The following is a 21,708-nucleotide window of genomic DNA, read 5'->3' on the forward strand; positions in this document are numbered from 1 at the left end:
AGTAAAAGTGTGATCTTGCAGAGTAATTTCAAACCCTCCATAAAATTTTTATAAACATTCCAGATTTTTAAGAATTCGATTTTATTTATTATTATTTATTGTTTTTATTATTTACTATTATGAGCAAAATTATAATCTGTGAAATAGTATAATTTTTTATAGCTGAATATGTCTTAGTATACAACTTATCTAAGAAATGCTGTTTAAAGTTTGCAGATTTTTTTAATAGAAATTTTGTTCAACACTTAATGTTTTAGAGCACTTGTTTTAATAATAATGAATTTATATTTTCAGATATATCTAACAGTTCCTTTGTTCAGTTTCAAATATGGGACTTTCCAGGACAAATAGATTTTTTTGATCCAACTTTTGATTCTGAAATGATATTTGGTGGATGTGGTGCACTCGTATTTGTTATAGATGCTCAGGTAGTGTCAGGTTATCAGCCTTAACATGTATCATTTTTATTTTGTTATAGGTATATAATTAAGTTATTTTTATTTTTGTAAATTCATGAAATTTTATATTATATAAATGACATTAAGTAAACTGTTATGCTTCTACTGTCTGTGCAGTGACTATCATGGACCTGCTTAAAGCCATGATGCCAATGTGCATAGTTTACATGATCCACTGGGTTTTGTGCATGTTCTGCCAGAGTTTAACACACAGACAATTTAAAGGATTGATGAAAAATATATGTTGAAGAAGTGGACAATCAGACCGGTAGCCAACTAAAACTATCTCCCCCCACCATTCATTGGATTTTTTCTGAGTTTTTTTTGGTTTTTTTTTGTGATTACGAAATCTTGGAATTTCAGGTATGGTATTTAGAAGGAATTACATTTCGACTTTTCAAAATTTCTATATATAATACAAAAATACTATATGACCAAAATTATTTGGACATCCTTTTATGAATATTGTATATGGTGCCAAAAGTCCTTAGCATATGCATGTTGGCTTAGACATGTTAATCTAAACCTTGTGGGTTTGGCCTGTTCAGCAGCAGTATGTAAGAAGCCAATGTAGGTTGTGGATTGGAACTTAAGCTTTGATTTGGGATGGGCTTGGATGCCATATTAGTAATTTTCTGTGCAGTCAACTATGGCTTGTCTGAGCCTTCTCTGTGGTGGATGTTATTCACAGATAGAAGGGTTAGGTCAGGGGTATCAAAATCAGAAGTATTTATAGGCCACAGCAGTAGTTCTCAGGGGCATGCAGTCAAGTGTGTGTGTAACATACCATATTTAGTATATATATCTTTCAGTACCATTACTGAAAGAAATATATTAAATATTTTTTTGTATTTTTCCTTGCACAAAAATAAACAATCTCATGACAGGCAACGTTTATGAATGTTTGTATAATTTATAAATTTTATTTAAAATGTATATTAGTGTATTTCTTCTATATATCACCATCTACCATTACCTTTTAGGTTTAACACTTAACCTGAAAATAGTTGACAACACTTTGGGGTTACACAGCCCGTAAGTTGCCACTTGAATATGCCTCCCTTAGGCAATAACACAACAAACAAAATGTCTGTATGGCCTCAAACTCACAGAATGTGCTTGATGAACTGTACAGAGCAGTAGTTCGTGCCTCATATACATTGTTTGTGGAAAATATCATAGGACAGGTCTAAGATACCACAGGAACATCCATCAGTCATTAATTGTAGGGCAGCTACACATGCACTCAACATTGTAGTCATTCACTAATCTAAATTGGAACTTAGAGTGGTGTTGTTTCTGGCATTCATGATAGAGGGTACTGTAGAGTGATGAATCTTGCTACACAATGTTCCATTCTAATGGATATGTTTGATTGTGGGGATTTCTCGAGAAGCATTTCCTGTTGGAGTGTCTTGTCTTGATTGTGAAGTTTGATGGAGGCACTCTGATATGTGGTTCTTTCAGGTGGTTTGGACTTGGTCTTTTGACCGTAGTGCATGAAAGATTGAACTCCATAAGTTAATTGGATATTTGGACAATATCCCTTAGTCAGCTCCAATATCCCTTCCTGACCATTAATGCTACAAACAAATCTTGAAGCAGTAGCTGCTCGAATATCCTTTAGTTTTGCTCCTACTGTTGTCTCTCTACATCTTCCTCCTAGCCAAGACATCTCATACAGTGATCTTCAAACCCTTGTATCTCAGCTCCCCCCCTTTGCATCATGGGAGATTTTAACGCATATAATCCTTTATATAAGATAAACGGGGAAAAATATTAGAAAAGTTTCTTGATAAATTAGACCTGACCCTACTGAATACTGGACTACCTCTTATTTTCACCTGCCTTCTGGGTCAAGCTCAGCAATTGACTTCTCCATATGCCACCAGCCCTTTTTCCTCTGTTTGAATGGTCTGTTCATGATAGTTTACTGGGTAGTGACCACTACCCAATAGTCTGTCACATAGAAGCAAATTTATCACCCTGCCATAATCAGACAGCCAAATGGGACTTTGCAAAAGCTGATTGGGAAAAATATAGGCAGCTAGCAATCCTAGAAAAAACAATTGTTACAAATGTGTCAATCAATGATGCTGTTCATTACATAATAAACCAAATACTGCAAGCCACAGAAGCAGCAATACCAAGAGTTTCCATAAGTCAGCAAATAAAACCAAAACCTTGGTGGAACAGTGAATGCAACCAAGCCAAACAAGAGAAAAATAAAGCCTGGAATAACTTTCTCAAGATCCTACCACTGCTAGTCTACTCCAGTTTAAAAAACCCAGAGCCAATGCTAGGCACGTTCAGCAGTCAAGCAAAAGAGAATCCTGCAAATGTTTCGCTTCCATGATTACGAGGACCACCAAAACACAAACCAACTGGAAAAATATTAGGAAAATGTATAACAAATATCTTCCTTCACATCTGTCAATACTGAATGTAAATGGTAATGACGTTTCACTGCCGCAGGACGTAGCTGACACTCTTGGAGAGTCCTTTTCTCAAACCTCTGCCTTATCTTCATACTCACCAGAATTCCAGAAATTATAAAGTCCCTTGCTGAAAAACCGAAGTTTAATTTTGGCACTAACCACCATCAATCATACAACTGTCTCTTTACCATAATTGAAATAAGGCTTGCTCTTAACAGCGCAAGACCTAGTACTGCTGGACTCGATGGAGTTCGCTATTCCATGTTAAAAGAACTGAGTGAAGAGTCGCTTCGTGTCTTACTTCTTCTGTATAACCGAATTTTTAAGAAAATGCTTTCCCCGATACCTGGAGACATGCATATGTCATAGCATTATTAAAACCTGGCAAAGACTCGATGAATCCACGTCATTACCAGCCTATTGTCCTTACCAGCTGTATGGGCAGAATAATGGAAAAAATGGTAAACTCTTGTCTCACTTGGTCGCTGAACAAATATAACCTTATCAGTCCTTCACAGTGTGGATTTCATACAGGTAGATCAACTTTAGACCTCTTGACTCAAATGGAAAACCAGATTCGCAATGCTTTCATAAGGAAGAAACAGCTGACTACAGTTTATTTAGACATCGAGAAAACTTTTGATACAGCTTGGCGATATGGAATTCTTCGTGATCTCTACACTTTAGGTTTCAGTGGCAATATGCCACAGTTCATACAGAACTTTCTGAAACAGCAGTCGTTCCAATTGTGCATTCAATCCACCCTCTCTCGTAACTTCATCCAAGAAGGTGTTACACAGGGTTCAGTTTTAAGTGCCACACTATTCGTTATAAAAATCAATTCTGTATCAAAGATCATTCCACCCACTGTGTTTACTACTCTATACGCAGATGACTTTAGTATATCTTGTCACTCCCAGAACATGAGAATGATTGAGAGAGAACTGCAAGGAGCTCTTAATAAGATTACAATGTGGGCTGCAGATAATGGTTTTCGCCTATCACCTGAAAAAACTGTTGCAGTTCATTTCTGTAGAAGATGTAATCCCCATCCTGACCCAATTCTGAAGCTGGGCAACTACGACATACCTGTTGTGTCTACTGTCCGATTTCTTGGCTTAACTTTAGATAAAAAAAATTTAATTTTAATGACCATTTCAAAAAACTTAGAATCACCTGTTTCAAAAAATTAAACATATTGAGAGTATTATCAGCTACATCATGGGGTGCTGACCGTCATACACTTCATTTATATCATGCTATCGTAAGATCACGATTAGACTATGGCTCTCCAGTTTACAACTCTGCTAGACCCAGCGTCTTAAGGTTTTTGGACCCTATTCACCACAGTGGCCTGTGCATTGCTCTAGGAGCCTACTGCACATCTCCAGTCCAGAGCCTTTACGCTGAAGCTCATGATCCTTCACTCTCTACAAAGACAAATTTTACTGTTAAATTATGCTGTCAAAATCAAAAGTCAACCTCTTCATCCAGCGTGGAAACATTTATTTACTCCAGATTGGAAGAACTTGTATGCCATTTATCCATCAATAAATCAACCTGCTGGCATATGTCTTCGCTCATTATTCGAAAATTGGTAGCTAGACCTTTCTAAAATAGCCACAACTAGTTTCACTGCTCCTCCATGGGCTGTCTGTTCTGTAGCATTTGATCTGTCCCTGCAAGAATGGGGGAAAAGTACTCTTTCTCCACAGAATATAAAACAGCTTAACAAATCTCTAATTGAAAAATATGAATCTTATACCCAGATATACACTGATGGCTCCAAAAAACTGACCATCGTGTCAGTGCTGCTGTTGTTCTTTCATTGTCCACAATTTTCAGTCAGTTACCTTTAGAATGCAGCATCTTTACTGCTGAGTTACATGCCATACAAATGGCCCTGGAAACTATAAAATTGCATTAGTTTATCCATAGCGTTATTTTTGCCGACTCCCTCAGTCCCTTCTCACTTTACAGCAACCAAGAAAACATCTCAATTACCTACTTGGTAATATTCATAACTTGCTGGTTGACCTAGCTAAGGACATGAAAGTAGTAAAATTTTGTTGGGTTGCTAGCCATGTTGGCATACCTGGCAATGAGAGTGCTTTCCACGCAGCCAAATCTACTGTGGAACCAGTTAATGCATCTTTCAAAATCCCTTTCACTGACTATGAGTCTTATAACAAGGTGAAGTATGGATCACTGGCAAACCATCTGGCAAAACCAATAAGGCAACAAACTCCTCCAAATTAAACCGAATCTCCAGTCTTGGCCATCTAGCTTCTGCTTGAACCGAAAGGAAGAAGTCACGTTTGCAAGACTTCGAATAGGACATACACACACCTTACTCACTTTTATCTTCTTTCTTCCTCAGATCTGCCTTTCTGTCCGAACTGCCAAGTGCAAATCACAGTCCAGCATATCATAGTTGACTGCCCTCTCTATAATGGAGTACGGCAAACATTCTTATCAAGCCATGCAACCCAAATCATACCTACTTTGCAAAAAATTTTAGATGACAGGTCTGACATCGATGCAGTTTTCACTTTTCTAAAAAAGATAAAATGCTACGACAATATAGTGTTTAAATCCCACGAAATACACATCTCACCTTTAATAACACCTGGTAATTCCTACCATTTTTTGGCGCATAATGGCCTTTAGCTGCCGTTCCACCGTAAAACCTCCAACAACAACAACAGCTTCATTTAGGAAGGATGTAGAGCTGCTGGAATGAGTGCAGAGAAGGGCAGTGAGATTGGTGAGAAAAACAAAGGGGTGCTCTTACAAAGAAAGGCTTCAGCTCTGCAAATTTCAGCATCTGGAGACTAGCCAGCTGCAAGGTGATCTGATTGAGGTGTTTAATGCTTTGAATGGATTGAGCAAGCTCATTGCTGATGGGATTCTTCATCTTGTTTAGACTACACACGTGATGAGGCACAAATTCAAATTGAGGAAGGACGTTTGCAGAATAGATGTGCCTTTTAGTTTAAGTTTGCCTTTAGCCAGCAGGTGGTTGGTTACTGGAATGAACTTACATCTGTTGTTGTGGAAGTTGATAGCTTAAATAAGTTCAAGGAAGAGCTAGACAAACTATTGGAGGGAATGAATAGGTGAAATGGGAGGTGTCATTTATTTTTTTGACTGATTCTGTATAAGCTTACTTTCTTGCATCATTTGCCACTGCTAATGCTAAAGTAATACATAAATAGACAGAGGATATTATATTATTGCATCAAAAAATTAAGTGACTGGTTTTCAATATTCTTCTCTTTCTTTTTTTAATTTTTTTTTATATTATGATTTGATATTTATATACAAAGTTTGAAGAAAAACTTTGGCAGGTTCTACATTAAGAAAATATCCCAACCCAACTCCGGAAAGCGATCCAAAGCCTATATAAAAACTCAAGTCTGTATAAAATATTCTAATGGCCAACTATCAGACCCAATTAACACCAGTAAAGGAGTCAAACAAGGATGTGGACTATCACCAAATTTATTTAATATCTACATCAATAAAATTCTTAAAGAATGGAAACAAACAAACAATTAACAACGGAATACAGTTGAACAACAGGAATAAAATCCAAACTATATTTTATGCTGATGATCAAGTTATAATTTCAAAATCTGAAGATGAACTACAGATAGCAGCAAATGAACTTAATAAAATAGGTAAAAAGTAAGAGATGAAAATCTCCACCTCAAAAACAAAATCAATGGGATTATGTGGAAAAACAAAGAGTCAAAATTGTTATGGATGATAAAATAATAGAACAAATATCTGACTTCACCTATTTGGGAAATTTAATATCAAATGAAGGGAAAGACATCCATACTGGATGTCTTTCCCTTCATTTGAAAGACTAAACTACAAAAATATAATAAAATGAATGGAACGATTAAACGCCACTTCGGAAAACAAATGACAACTGAAATAAAATTACGGCTGCACAACATCACTTAAAAACCAGCTCTCTTCTACAGCTGTGAGACTTGGGTCATAATTAAGAAAAATGCACACAAACTAGAAGCAACACAAATGAGATTTTTAAGGCCATTATTAGGCTTTACAGGACTAGACCACCAAAGAAATTTAGATATCCGTGAGAAATTAAAAGTAGATAACGTAGTAAAAGACATAAAACAGTAGGATCAGCCACATAGAAAGAATGAATCCAGACCGTATCCCAAAATTAGCCTCTAACTACAAACCTACAGGCAAGAGAGATGTTGGTCGACCAAGACAACAATGGCGAGATCAAGAGTCCACCACCTACAAGAGCTACAATGGAACAGGTCTTAAAAGACCTAAGCCAGACCAAGTTCATGATGATGATATACAAAGTTTTTTCATTTTTGCGAAATTTGAAAATTACAAAAAAAAAAAAAAAACACTTGCCCAAAGAGGCCCCTGTTATCAACAATCCTGTTTGCTCGGAAACACTCATGTAGTAAACTTTCCACTGGAAGGATTAAATTGATAGGACACAAGGTAACCTAATGCCCTTAATGGTGCTGTGGCCTGTCTAGATTGAGAGAGAAATTTTGCTGCCTCAACTTCACATTAACCTCTAGGTCAGTGGTTTCTGTAAGCTCTGGATACTGAAAGTAATGCCTTCTGGTATATACACTTAATGTTTTCAAAACTGTCTGAAGTGAAAAGTAGCAGTTTTCACTGGACAGAAGTTAAGCAGATGCTGATGTTTATTGAAATATCCTAAACCTACACAATTTTCAATCCCATTATGGCAAATTTGGGTGACATGAATATTAGGATGGACTTTTCTGTCAGGACCTTCAAACAGTGGTGATGAGGTATCAGTGAAGATGAGATGCAGCCGTGTTGTTATTTGGTTTTTAGGAGCATTAGCAACTAAGGCCATATTGCTCCTGGGATATGTGGTGATCAATCCCTGACCTTTCTGCATCCTCCGTATTTGGTGGTCACTGGCTCGAACCCTGGTCTAATCAAGAAGAGTGTGCTACACGCTGCCGCTCCTGCCCACCTGGCTATGGAAGCGCCAATGCAGCTGTGATCACTGTCTGCACTTGATGTTTGGTTCTAAGTAATCATAAAAGAAAAATGCATTTAGTTCATTTTTGACTAAAGTGTTCTAGTTTATCACCTTTGGTAGCAATTGTAATTAAAGATTTTGTTATTCTGAGATGTTTTGTGATCTTGAGAAATGTTCACGAAAAAGCAATGGGGATTAAATTTGAAAGTGTTTAGAATTTTGCCTAGATATAATAGGAGATAGTACATGATAACACTCTGCCAGCTAGTTTGGGCTCTACAGAGATTGTGGAAAGCTCATGGGGTAGAATCATCCTTGGAATGATCTATACTTGTTAACAGAGAATCTTTTTTTTTTTTTTTACAGGAATGAGATGAATTTGAATAGAAGGGGTGCAAGAATATTTGCTGATTCTATAGAGACTGTATTAGGTAGTTTGGAAAACAGTTTGGGACAGCAGGGGGAACATGCATTCTGTTTAGAGACAGCCATAAACAGAGGTACTATTGATTCTTGCAGTGCTTCTATTGGGATATGTAGCAGCCTAGAAAACAAGTATGGGGGATTACATAGCCTGTTGGTGATTCACACGGAACTAGCAATTACATGGGATATGTAAGAATTCCTAAAAACACTGGCAAGCACACATTGACTTCGGTATACACTAATTCTAGGAGCATATTAAATAAATTAGTTTGAAGTACTGGTTAGGTCATGAAATGACATCATGTAGGTATAACAGAAACATGGTATCACTCTAATATTGGGGATGTAGAATTTGAATATGATGATTATAATGTGCATGGAAAGGACAGATATGATAAGAGGGAGCGGGCAGGAGTTATGATTTTGGTTAAGAAGCACATAGATTCTAAAACAGCCAGTAGACACAGGTCAGTGTAATGGTGAGTCAGTCTAGTGTGACATAAACACCAGAAAAACAAAGACAAGAGTAGGAGTCTGTTATAGACTAAATTAACTGAAGAGTATAATTAATAGCTATGAACATTTAGACCATAATGGATGTCAGATGAACTCATGAGCTTAGTGGCAGAGAAACAAAAATGCATGAGATCATTGTAAATTGACACGGGATACTGAGTTCTACAGTAAGTGTCAACTAGTTTATAATCAAGTTACTCAGGGAGTTAGGCAAGCTAAGGCAGATTATGAGAAGTCTTTGGTCAAGAACGCAAGAAATTCTGTGTATATTAACACTAAATAAATAAATCTTTATTTGATGTACCATAGCCTTCCACTAGATGGAAAACGTTGAGTCACATCAGTCCAATGGAAATAAGTGGCGTAATTCTTGATGGTGATCCTGTATAGATTGTAGGATTGCAATATTGCCCCTTTGTAAAGATTGCAGGAGTTTATCTAATACAGATTAGGAGTTAAATGATTTTATAATAGCAGAAAAGAAGGCAGGAGAGAAACTGCTGTAGCTAAAAGTAAACCGATTGGGACTAATGAATCTATCCAATTACATTAACTGGAATCTATCCAATTACATTAACTGGAATCTATCCAATTACATTAACTGGACTCTATCCAATTACATTAACTGGAATCTACTCAAATATATTAAAAGCTGAACTATCTGCCAAAGAGGTAGTTCAGCTTTTTGCCATAATAATAAGAGCATCCTTTGATTCAGGAGAAGGCCCTACAGATTGGAGATGTCCAAATGTATCTATTCACAAGGGTGGTTCAGAGGGTGAAACAGGTAACTATGGGCCTATGAAGTTTGACCTCTGGACAGAAAAAAATACTGGAATCAACAATTAAGGAAAGATCATCTTGATAGGAGTGCACCCACAAAGCATTCACAGCATGCATTTGTTGAAGGTAGATCATGCCTGACCAGTCTGATGAGGTTATCACAAAGGAACTGGATGGTAAGAATAATTTTGACATATTAATTTTGGTAAAGCTTTTGATACTTGTATCATGTGTGTACAATTTATTGTATAAATTGGAACAGTGTGGCTTTTTTAGGCAAAGTTAGTATTATGGACAAAGCATTAGCATTAGTAGAGGCATATGATGCAAGAAAGCAAGCTTATTCAGCATCAGCCAAAAAAAAAAAAAAAAAAAACCCTCTCCCATTTCACCCCTCCGTTCGTTCGAAATACCTGTCCAGTTGAGCTTTAAATTTGTTTAGGCTATCAACTTCAACAACAAGTGATGGAAGTCGGTTCCACCAACCAACCACCCACTGGCCAAAGGCAAATTTCCGCACATCTATCCGACATCCGTCCTTTCTCAATTTGAATTTATGCCCTCTGAGGTGATTATTCTGAGAAAGATGAAGAATCCCATTGGCATTGAGCATGCTCAAACCATTCAAAGCCTTATACACCTCTATCAGATCACCTCGCCGGTGCCTAGTCTCCAGACTCTGTAATTTGCAAAACTTAAGCCTTTCTTCGTAAGAGCAACCCTTTGTTCCATTTACTAATCTTGTTGCCCTTCTCTGTACCCGTTCCAGCAGCTCTACATCCTTCTTGAAATGAGGCCTCCAGAACTGTATACAGTACTCAAGATGTGGCCTAACCATTGCCTTATACAATGGAATAATCACCTCCTTATCCCTGCTAGAAAAATTCCTGTATATCATTGACAAGACACCATGAGCTACTCTTGCAGCTCGTCTACACTGCTCAGAGAACTTCATATCTGCCTGCACAATTACCCCCAGGTCCTTTTCATTCTCCACCACTGTCAGTGTAGTACCGCAGAGTTGATACATTGCTCTGGGGTTACTGTTACCCATATGTAGTACTTTACATTTGTCAATGTTAAACTTCATTTGCCACCTCTCAGCCCATCTGTTCAACCTTTCCAGATCCTGTTGCAGCAGCATAGCGTCAGTAGTGTCCTTAACGACCCTGCCAACCTTTGTATCATCTGCAAACTTAGACATTAAACTTGATATCCCATCATCAATATCATTCATAAACACCGAAAACAACAATGGACCCAACACTGAACCTTGAGGAACTCCACTAATAACATTAGTCCACGTTGAGCAGTGTCCATTGATTACCACTCTCTGTCTTCTGCCACTCAACCATCCCCTTATCCATAGCAGCAATTTGTCTCCAATGCCACACTGCTCCAATTTGTGCAGCAGTCTTCCATGTGCAACAGTATCAAAAGCCTTTCTAAGATCCAAATATATAATATCAAAGTTATTCCCTGCATCCAGTTCTTTTGTGACTACATCATAGTATCCAATCAAATTGGTCAGGCAAGACCTGCCCTTAACAAAACCATGCTGCGTCTGAGCTATAACTGAATTCTTGTCTAGATGATCCTGCAGTGCTTCTTTAACCAGTGCCTCCATTAATTTACCTGGAACAGAAGTTAAACTAACAGGTCTATAATTACTTGTGTCAGCCTTTGATCCTCCTTTGTGAATTGGGGTTACATTTGCACATCTCCAGTCTATGGGTACCTCCCCTGAGTCCAAAGAAGCTCTCATAATTATGGCTAGGGGTTTGCATACTTCCTTTGCTGCCTCCTTTAATATAACTGGATAGATCCCATCCACCCCAGTTGCCTTTTTTATGTTTATCCTCAACAATCTCTCCTCCACTTTCCTCTCAGTTATTACAAAATCATCCAGCTCACTGCCAATGTTTACTTTACCTACATCATTCTCCTTCCTAAATAACTCCTCATGCGTGAATGTAGATGCAAAATACTCGTTTAGATTGTTAGCCACCTGAGCAGGATCCTCAACTGTTGAACCATCAATATCCAGTGGACCAATCTGATTCATCCCTTTCCTTCTCGAGTTCAAGTATGTAAAGAACTCCTTTCTGTTTTTCTTTGCATCCTTTGCCAAGGATTTTTCGTAGTCTGCCTTTGCCTGCCTAATCTCCTTTGTGACTTGGTTACAGACCAACTTATATCTATCATAGGCTTCCATGTCACCCATTAATTTGTATGTATCCCATGCATTTTTCTTCTCTGCCACATGTCTCATTAGTCCATCTGACAACCATTTAGGCCTAAACCTTGAACAATATTTCTTAGTTGGTATGTAAAGCCTGGTAGCCACCAAGATTAGTTCCTTGAATGCTTCCCATTTTGAGTTTGCTGTTGGTAACATCATCAGTTGGTCCCACTGTATAGAATTTAAATACTGTCTCAGACCATCATAGTCGCCTTTACGAAAACAAAAACCCTTCCCTTTACCTCTGATGGTAGTTACCTCCTTGAGTAAATCCCACTTCAACACACTGTGATCACTGCCACCTAGTGGTTCATTTATCTGCAGGTTCTTAATGCATGAAGAATCACTACTGATAATCAGATCAAGAGTATTGCTCCCTCTTGTTGCCTCACGAACATGCTGATGTAGAAAACAATCATCCAATAAATCCACAAAAGCCTTGCTAGTGTGCGAGTGACCAACCCACAAATTCCAGTCAATATCTGGGAAATTAAAATCCCCCATTATAAGACTCTCTGATTTACTGGCCCACTCTATTTCCCTGTACAATATATTATTATACTCATCAGAGTCATTAGGCCTATAGCACACTCCTACTCTCAATTTTGATTTCCCTATGCGTATGTCACACCAAACTGACTCGACACTGCCCTGTCCATCGATGTCAACTGGCTTCACTTCCTTTGACTTTATGTGTTTCTTAATTAATAGCATAACCCCTCCTCCCCTCCTGTCCTGTCTATCCTTTCTATATACATTGTATTCCCCAAATTCCAGTTCCGCATTACTTATATCTGTGTGACACCACGTCTCTGATATCCCAACAATATCTGCCTTTGATGTTTTGAGCAATACCTCAAATTCATCAAATTTATTTATCAAACTCCTAGCATTGGTGTACACGCAGGTATACATGCACCTGTTTCTATTCTTAGCTACCCTAACACAACCCATGTGTTTTCTTGTAACGCAATGACTACCAGCAGTTTCTGAAATATACTGCATCTTGTTTTTCAGACTTCTGCCAATTTGAATAGAAGCAGTGCAAGAATCACTTCCACCTCTGCCAGTGGCTACTGTTAATCTATTAGTCCTTGTATCCCCCCCAACTAGCAGTTTTCCGACCCACCTAACACTGCCTCGACAGCATCAGCAAAAATTCTTGCACCCTTTCTATTTAAGTGTATCCCATCCCTGTAGAAGCAATCTCTCCTGTTAACAAGTACAGTCCAGGCTGAAAAAAATTCTACCCCTTGAGCCTTGCACAATCCCTCCAGGGCCGAATTGATCGACAAGGCTCTCATCATATACTCCCTCCTATCGTGTCTGGGCAGAATTGCAGACACTTTCAAGTTCAACCCTAATTCACGGCTTTTTTTCAACAGTAACCTGTACTTGCTAAGTAATTCCGCCGGTCTCCTACTCTTAATATCATTAGTGCTTATAAATGGCCACTGCTCTTCATAGCTTAATAAGATGAGTTCACAGGAGATCTGTGTTGGTGTCCTTACTATTTTTAATATTTATTAATGATTTTGATGTAGGTAAATCAAGTTAATATTGATGTATATGTACAAAGGTGGCCAGAGTTGTTAATGAGAGTAATTGGAATATGCTGTTTCAAGAAGACTTAGACAAACTAAGCACATGATCTTGAATAGTGGCAACTGCAGTTTAACTTTGATAAATGTAAGGCATTGCATTTGGGGAGCTGTAATCCCAGAAAAACTTATCATTTGCATAGCACCAGAATCAAGGTAGTTGATAAGAAAAAATATCTAGCAGTAATTGTACAGTTCTGACATCAAATCTTTGAGCAGTGTAAGCATTTTGCTAGAACAGCCCATGGGGTTTTTCCCAATGACATACAGGAACTTTGTCAGCCAGGATAAAGCTGTGATCTGATTGTATTAGGTAATGGTTAGCTCGCATCTGAAATACTGCATATAGGTTTGGAAACCTCATTTTAGGAAGAATAGATCATTTGGAAAGGATGCAGAGAAGAGGATTAGTTGGCAGCACAAAAGAATATTCAATATTAAGAAATAATACCAAGAATATACAAAAGGGGATATTCTTGCTCAGTATATCTTTGTGTTATTCTTAAAAAATGTGAATATCATTTTGGATGTTCTTACCGAGAGAAAGAGAGGCCATTGTATCATCATTACCTATCTTATTCAGCTAATTGTATATTTGTTACACCATGATTTTTTCAGATTTCCTCATTTATAATATGATCTTGCCATTACTCCTATCTGCTAATTCCATGTATTTTTCTTAAACTATTCATTTCAGAAGTTTCTAATTATTGATCAGTTGCATTATTTCTTTTCTAGCTCTGTGCTCCATAGCTTAAAATTTCTGTTATGAATAGCTTTTTTATATATATATATATATATATATATATATGTATATATATATATATATATATATATATATATATATATATGTATTTTAAGTGTAAAATATTGTAGGTAGAACGTGTTAAAGAGCTTTATGTATAGAATTAAAACTAATGAATATACCGTATACCCTGGGAGCGATATATGTTGTGAAAGAAGGGGGGGGGATGAACCAGAAAATAAAACGATAAGAATTGCAAAAATTGAAAAAATACCAAAATTTTTTTGAAAAAACGACCAACGTGAAAATAACATTGCAGTGTCTTTCATAATTTTTGTGTCATCGGAGGTCATTCACCGAAATCATGAAAAAGACAGCAGTCCTCTTACTTCTGTTTCCGACATGTTCTGTATGTATAGGTTCACATGTGAAATAGTCACGTGGTATTTTACAAGTTTAGATTTTAAAATTTAAATTTTACAAATTTTGAATTTAAATTTGGATTGTGCAAAAATTAAGTTAATGTGCTAATAAAAGTGTTGCATACAGATCATGGATGACCTTACAGAAGTAAGTTAAATGCTATGAAAATGAAAAATGTAAAGCCAAAAGTAAGGAAAATCAGTATATACAGTAAGACAGGGACTTACCATTACTAGCAGAACTGACCAAAAGACTGAGTTAGCGGGTTACCAGTATATTTGTGTGGGTACGCTAGCGGCTCCTAACGTCAAAAAATTATCGTGCATGTTTTTGATTGAAATGAAATGGGCGGTGATGATGCGCTGGGTTAAATGCATGATGTCCAAACTGCCCAGGATAGTTAAGAAATATAATAGCTGACAAAGTAGTGGTAGAAGGCAGCTAAACTTTAAGGCGAAAAATAGATTGGGTAAAGTTAGAAAATAGAGTCCCGCTGTTGCGTTTGGTATACTAATGGCTCACAAGACATAGGAAGTTGAGGCTAGTAAAGTAGAAAGATGATTATGGTAGAGATAAGTAGTTGGATTCGGGGTTCGAGGTTGCAAACCCGTACCCACACATAAATATACTGGTAACCCGCTAACTCAGTCTTTTGGTCGGTTCTGCTAGTAACGCTAAGTCCCTGTCTTACTGTATATACTGATTTTCCTTACTTTTGGCTTTACGTTTTTCATTTTCATAGCATTTCACTTACTTCTGTAAGGTCATCCATGATATGTATGCAACACTTTTATTAGTTTAACTTCTGTTGTTTAACTTCTTAGTTAGACCAGTTAGTTTAACTTCTGTTCCGGGTAAAATAATGGAGTTGCTGGTTAAGGATGCATTGCAGGATCATCTAGACAAGACTGCAGCAATAATTCAGACCCAGCATGGGTTTGTTAAGGGAAAGTCTTGTCTGACAAATTTGATAGGATATTATGATGTGGTTACAAAGGAACTGGATGCAAAAAACAATTTTGATATCATATATTTGGATTTCAGGAAAGCTTTTGACACTGTTGCGCATGGAAGACTATTGTACAAATTGGAGCAGAATGGTATTAAGGGTAAGTTGCTACAATGGATAAAAGGATGGTTAAGTGCGAGAAGACAGAGGGTGGTAATCAATGGGTGCTGCTCTTCTTGGACTAATGTTATTAGTGGAGTCCCACAGGGTTCGGTGTTAGGTCCACTGTTGTTTTGTATATTTATCAATGATATTGATGAAGGTATATCAGGCTTAATGTCGAAGTTTGCAGATGATACAAAGGTTGGCAGGGTTGTTAATGACAGTAATGGCAGTCTGCTACTGCAACAGGATCTAGATAATTTGGGCAAATGGGCTAAGAAGTGGCAACTGAAGTTTAACCTTGACAAATGCAAAGTACTGCATATGGGTAGAAGTAACCCCAGAGAAACGTACCAACTGTGTGGTACTACACTTAAGGTGGTAGAAAATGAAAAAGACCTGGGAGTAATTGTGCAGTCAGATATGAAGTTCTCTGAGCAATGCAGACAGGCTGCCAGGGCAGGTCATGGGGTTTTGTCAATGATATATAGGAATTTTGCTAGCAGGGAAAAGGAGGTGATTATCCCTCTGTATAAGGCAATGGTCAGGCCACGCCTTGAGTACTGCGTACAGGTCTGGAGACCTCATTTTAGGAAGGATGTAGATTTACTTGAGCGGGTACAGAGAAGGGCAACAAGACTGGTGAGGGGAATGAAGGGATCCTCTTACCAAGAGAGGCTTAAGTTCTGCAAATTGCAGTGGTTGGAGACTAGGCACCTGCGCAGTGATCTGATTGAGGTATATAAGGCCTTGAATGGATTGAGCACGCTGAATTCTGATGGGATCCTTCCACTTGTTCAGATTACGAACCTAAGGGGGCATAAATTCAAATTAAGAAAAGACAGATGTAGAATAGATGTGCGGAAATTTGCCTTTAGCCAGCGGGTTGTTAATTGCTGGAACAAACTTTTATCTGTCGTTGTGGAAGTTGATAGCTTGAATAAATTTAAGGAGGAACTGGACAGGCATTTGGAGGGAATGGTGTGATTTTTTTTTTTTTTTTTGGCTGATGCTGCATAAGCTCATACATTTGCTTTCTTGCATCACATGCCACTACTACTACTACTGCTACTATTAGCACATTAACTTAATTTTTGCACAATCCAAATTTAAATTTTAAAATCTAAACTTGTAAAATACCACGTGGCTATTTCACACGTGAACCTATGCATACAGAACATGTCGGAAACAGAAGTAAGAGCTTTGCTGTCTTTTTCATGATTTCGGTGGATGACCTCTGATGATGACACAAATTATGAAAGACACTGCAATGTTATTTTCATCTTGGTCGTTTTTTCAAAAAATATTTGGTATTTTTTCAATTTTTGCAATTATTATCGTTTTATTTTCCGGTTAATCCCCCCCCCCCCTTCCTTCTTTCAAAATATATATCGCTCCCAGGGTATATGGTATATTCATTAGTTTTAATTCTATACATAAAGCTCTTTAACACATTCTACCTACAATATTTTATACTAAAATATTTTATATATACATATACACATTATGGCTGTAGGGTACGTTTTGCTATAGCAGTGTCCCTGATCCATAAGTTATGTTATTGTAATTCAGACTTATCTAATTTCAAACTTAATTCCCCCCCCCCCCTCCCCTCATATCATATAGCTTCTCTATATCATTATTCTTGATTTTATATATATATATATATATCTCTTTTTTTTTTTTTTTTTTTAATAATTTCTCTTTATTCACTAAATTAGTTTACCTGGCTTCCTTACAATTCCTGTTTACTTATTCTATTGTTTATTTCTTGACTAATCTTCCATCTTCAAAGACTTTCTAGGTACAAAAAAAATTACTAATTTATTCAAATCCTTGAAGATATAATATTAACTGTAAATATCCTAGTGTCTCCTAACTTTACTTTTTTGTTTTTGTGTAACTAATTTTCATCCAAAATTCTCAACACTCTTTATCTAGTTTTGTCAGAAATTTTTAAAATTTTCTGAGCCACTATTTACCAGCACAATATCATCTGCATGTAATAATGTAAATCATTTATACATTTCCCACACTAAACTTTGTCAGTAACTTTGCATTATTTTATTGAGTGGTTCATGATGATTATAAAAAGTACAGTCTGGCATTGAGCCCAGTTTAATGTTAGACTGGTTTCCAGTGCATCCTACAGATTTGCCATTTTTCTACAAATTTTTTATTCCCTTTAAAAGACGTACAATTTGTGCAACAGCATCAGACTGTAATAATTTTGTAATAAAAGTAAACAAAATTTGTTATAAAATGGCATCATTATACACTATCTCATATTGTGGATTCCTTCACAATGAGTTGCAACTTATGCATTTTGAAAAAAGTAGCACTTTCCCAGAAGAGGACTATTAGTTGTTCCAGTGATCTGTTGACTAAAAGAGAATGTTCTTATATCCATTTGGCACTATTCTTCTGTAATTTAAGCACATGTCATCTTGTTTGTGGGGGAGAAAAACAAAAAAAATCCCCTTTATTTAGTGTACTCAAACCTTTCAGAGCTTTAATTAACTTGATCATGTTCTTGTGTATCAGTTTTGAGATGTTGCAACCGTAACCCACAAAAGATTACGATATTTCTGAATTATTGGGTATTAGGGGGGAGTATATGATGAGAGCCTTGTCAATGAATTCGGCCCTGGAGAAATTGTGCAAGGCTCAATGGGCAGAATTTTTCTCAGCCTGGTCTCTGCTGGTTAGCAAGAGAGACTGCTTCTATAGAGGTGGGATGCATTTAAATAGGAAGGGTGCAAGAATATTTGCTGATGCTATCGAGGCAGTGTTAGGTGGGTCGGAAAACTGCTAGCTTCGGGGGATACATGGACTAATAGATTAACAGTAGCTGCTGGCAGAGGTGAAAGTGATTCTTGCACTGATTCTATTGGAATGAGCAGCAGCCTGGAAAACAAGGTGCAGGGGATTTCAGAGATGGAGGAGTCGTGGAACAAGTAAATACATTGGCTGTGTTAGGGTAGGTAAGAATAGGAACAGGTGCATGTATACTTGTGTGTACACCAATGTTAGGAGTTTGGTAAATAAATTTGATGAATTTGAGTTGGTCAAAACTTCAAAGCAGATATTGTTGGGATAACAAAGACGTGGTGTCACACAGATATAAGGAATGCAGAAATGGAATTTGGGGGTACAGTGTGTACAAGAAGGATAGACAGGATAGGGAGGTAGTTAAGAAACATAAAATCCAAGGCAAGGAAGTACAGCCTGTCAACATGGCTAGACAGTGCAGTGTCGAGTCAGTTTGGTTTGACATAAACACTGGGAAAGCAAAATTGAGAGTAGGAGTGTGTTATAGGCCTAATGACTCGGATGAGTATAATAAACAATTGTACATAGAAATAGTGGCCCAGTAAATCAGTGTCTTATAATAGGGGATTTTTATTTCCCAGGTATTGACTGGAATTTGTGAGTTGGTCACTCGCACACTTAGCAAGGTTTTGTGGATTTATTGGATGTTTGTTTTCTACAGCAGCATGTTTAGGAGGTAATTAGGGGGAGTAATACTCGTGATCTGATTATCAGTAGTGATTCTTCATGCATTAAGAATCTGCAGATAAAGGAACACAGTGTGCTGAAGTGGGATTTACTCAGAGTTAACTACCATCAGGGGTAAAGGGAAGGATTTTTGCTTTTGTAAAGGTGACTACGGGGTCTGAGACAGTATTTAAATTCTATACGGTGGGACCAACTGATGATGTTAACAGCAAATTCAAAATAGGAAGCATTCAAAGAATTAATCTTCTAAGCTACTAGGCTTTTCATACCAACTAAGAAATATTGTTCAAGGTCTAGGCGTAAGTGGATGTCAGATGAACTAATGACACAAGTGGCAGAGAAGAAAAATGCATCGGATACATACAAATTAACAGGTGACACAGAAGCTTATGATAGATATAAGCTGGTTTGTAACCAAGGGGATTAGGCAGGCAAAGGCAGATTAAGAGAAATCTTTGGCAAAGGATGCAAAGAAAAACAGCAAAGAGCTCTTTACTTATGTAAACTCTAGAGGGAATGGGATGAATCAGATTAGTCCACTTGATATCGATGGTTCAACTGTTGATGATCCTGCTCAGGTAGCTAACAAACTAAATGAGTATTTTCATCTACATTCACACATGAGGAGTTATTCAAGGAGGGGAATGCCAGAAGTGAATTAAACTCTGGCAGTGAGCTAGATTATTTTGTAATAAAAGAGAATGAAGTGGAGGAGAAATTGTTAAAGATAAACATAATAAAGGTAGCTGGGGGGGGGGAGGGATCTATCCAGTTATATTAAAGGAGGCAGCAAAGGAAGTAAGCAAACCCTTAGCCATAATTATGAGAGATTCCTTGAACTCAGGACAGGTATCCATGGACTGGAGATATGCAAATGTGACCCCAATTCACAAAGGAGGATCAAAGGGAGACACATAATTACAGAACTGTTAGTTTAACTTTTGTTCCAGGGAAATTAATGGAAGCACTGGTTAAAGAAGCACTGCAGGATCATCTAGACAAGACTTCAGTTATAGCTCGGACACAGCATGGATTTGTTAAGGGGAAGTCTTGTCTGACCAATTTGATTGGATACTGTGATGTGGTCACAAAGGAACTGGATGCAAAGAATAATTTTGATATCGTATATTTGGATCTTAGAAAGGCTTTTGATACTGTTGCACATGAAAGACTGCTGCACAAATTGGAGCAGTGTGGCATAGGAGGCAAATTGCTGCTTATGGATAAAGGGATGGTTGAGTGGGAAAAGACAGAGTTGTAATCAATGGACACTGCTCTTCGTATTAGTGGAGTCCCTCAGGGTTCAGTTTTGGGTCCATTGTTTTCTATATTTATTAATGATATTGATAATGTTATCTCAAGCTTAATGTCCAAGTTTGCAGACGATACGAAGATCAGCATTGTTGTTAATGACACTATGCTGCTGCAACAGGATCTAGAAAAGTTCAGCAGAGGGCTGAGAGGTGGCATCTGAAGTTTAACATTGACAAATGTAAAGTACTATATGGGAAGCAGTAATCCCAGAGTAATGTATCAACTCTGCGGTACCACACTGACAGTGGTAGAGAATGAAAAGGACCTGGGGGTAATTGTGCAGGCAGATGAGTTTTCTGAGCAGTGCAGATGGTCCGCAAGAGTAGTTCACGGTGTCTTGTCAATGATATATAGGAATTTTTCTAGCAGGGATAAGGAGGTGATTATCCCCTTGTATAAGGTAATGGTCAGGCCACATGTTGAGTACTGTATGCAGGTCTGGAAGTCTCATTTTAAGAAGGATGTAGAGCTGCTGGAACGAGTAGAGAGAAGGTCAACAAGATTAGTGATTGGGACAAAGGGTTGCTCTTAAGAAGAAAGCTTAAGTTTTGCAAATTGCATCGTCTGGAGACTAGGCACCAGCGAGGTGATCTAATAGAGGTGTATAAAGCTTTGAATGGTTTGAGCATGCTCAGTGCTGATGGGATTCTTCCTCTTGCTCAGAATAATTGCCTGAGAGGGCATAAATTCAAATTGAGGAAAGACAGTTGTAGGATAGATGTGTGGAAGTTTGCCTTTTTAGTCAGCGAGTGGTTGATTGCTGGAACAAACTTCCATCTGTTTTAGAAGTTTATAGCTTAAATAGATTCAAGGCAGAACTAGACAAACATTTGGAGCAAGTGGATGGGTGAAATGAGAAGGTATTTTTTATTTTATTTTTTTTTTTTTGGCTGATGCTGTATAAGCTTGCTTTCTTGCATCATGTGCCTTTGCTACTGCTAATAATATTCCTGAATGCTTCCCATTTAGAATTTGGTGTTGCTAACTTAATGAGTTAGATGCACTGCACAGAATTTAAAAACTGTTAGATCACTGTGGTCACTTTTATCGGGGGAAAAAAAAAATTCTTCTCCCTTGTCTTTGATAGTAGTTACATCTTTAAGTTA

The 21,708-nt window shown here is 37.5% G+C and overlaps 1 protein-coding gene across 2 annotated transcripts in view; it reads left to right on the plus strand.

Annotated features, from left to right (window-relative positions):
• RagC-D (Ras-related GTP binding C/D) overlaps positions 1-21,708 on the plus strand; it is a 166,652-nt gene that overhangs the window by 90,470 nt on the left and 54,474 nt on the right. For both annotated transcript variants that reach the window (XM_090373298.1, XM_090373299.1), the window contains one exon: positions 295-428. In XM_090373298.1, coding sequence (XP_090229424.1) covers positions 295-428 — 134 coding nt within the window. The remainder of the gene's footprint in view (positions 1-294; positions 429-21,708) is intronic.

The sequence above is a fragment of the Mastigoproctus giganteus genome, chromosome 5 (assembly GCF_048544385.1).
Source record: "Mastigoproctus giganteus isolate SK-2022 chromosome 5, ASM4854438v1, whole genome shotgun sequence".
NCBI lineage: Eukaryota > Metazoa > Arthropoda > Arachnida > Uropygi > Thelyphonidae > Mastigoproctus > Mastigoproctus giganteus.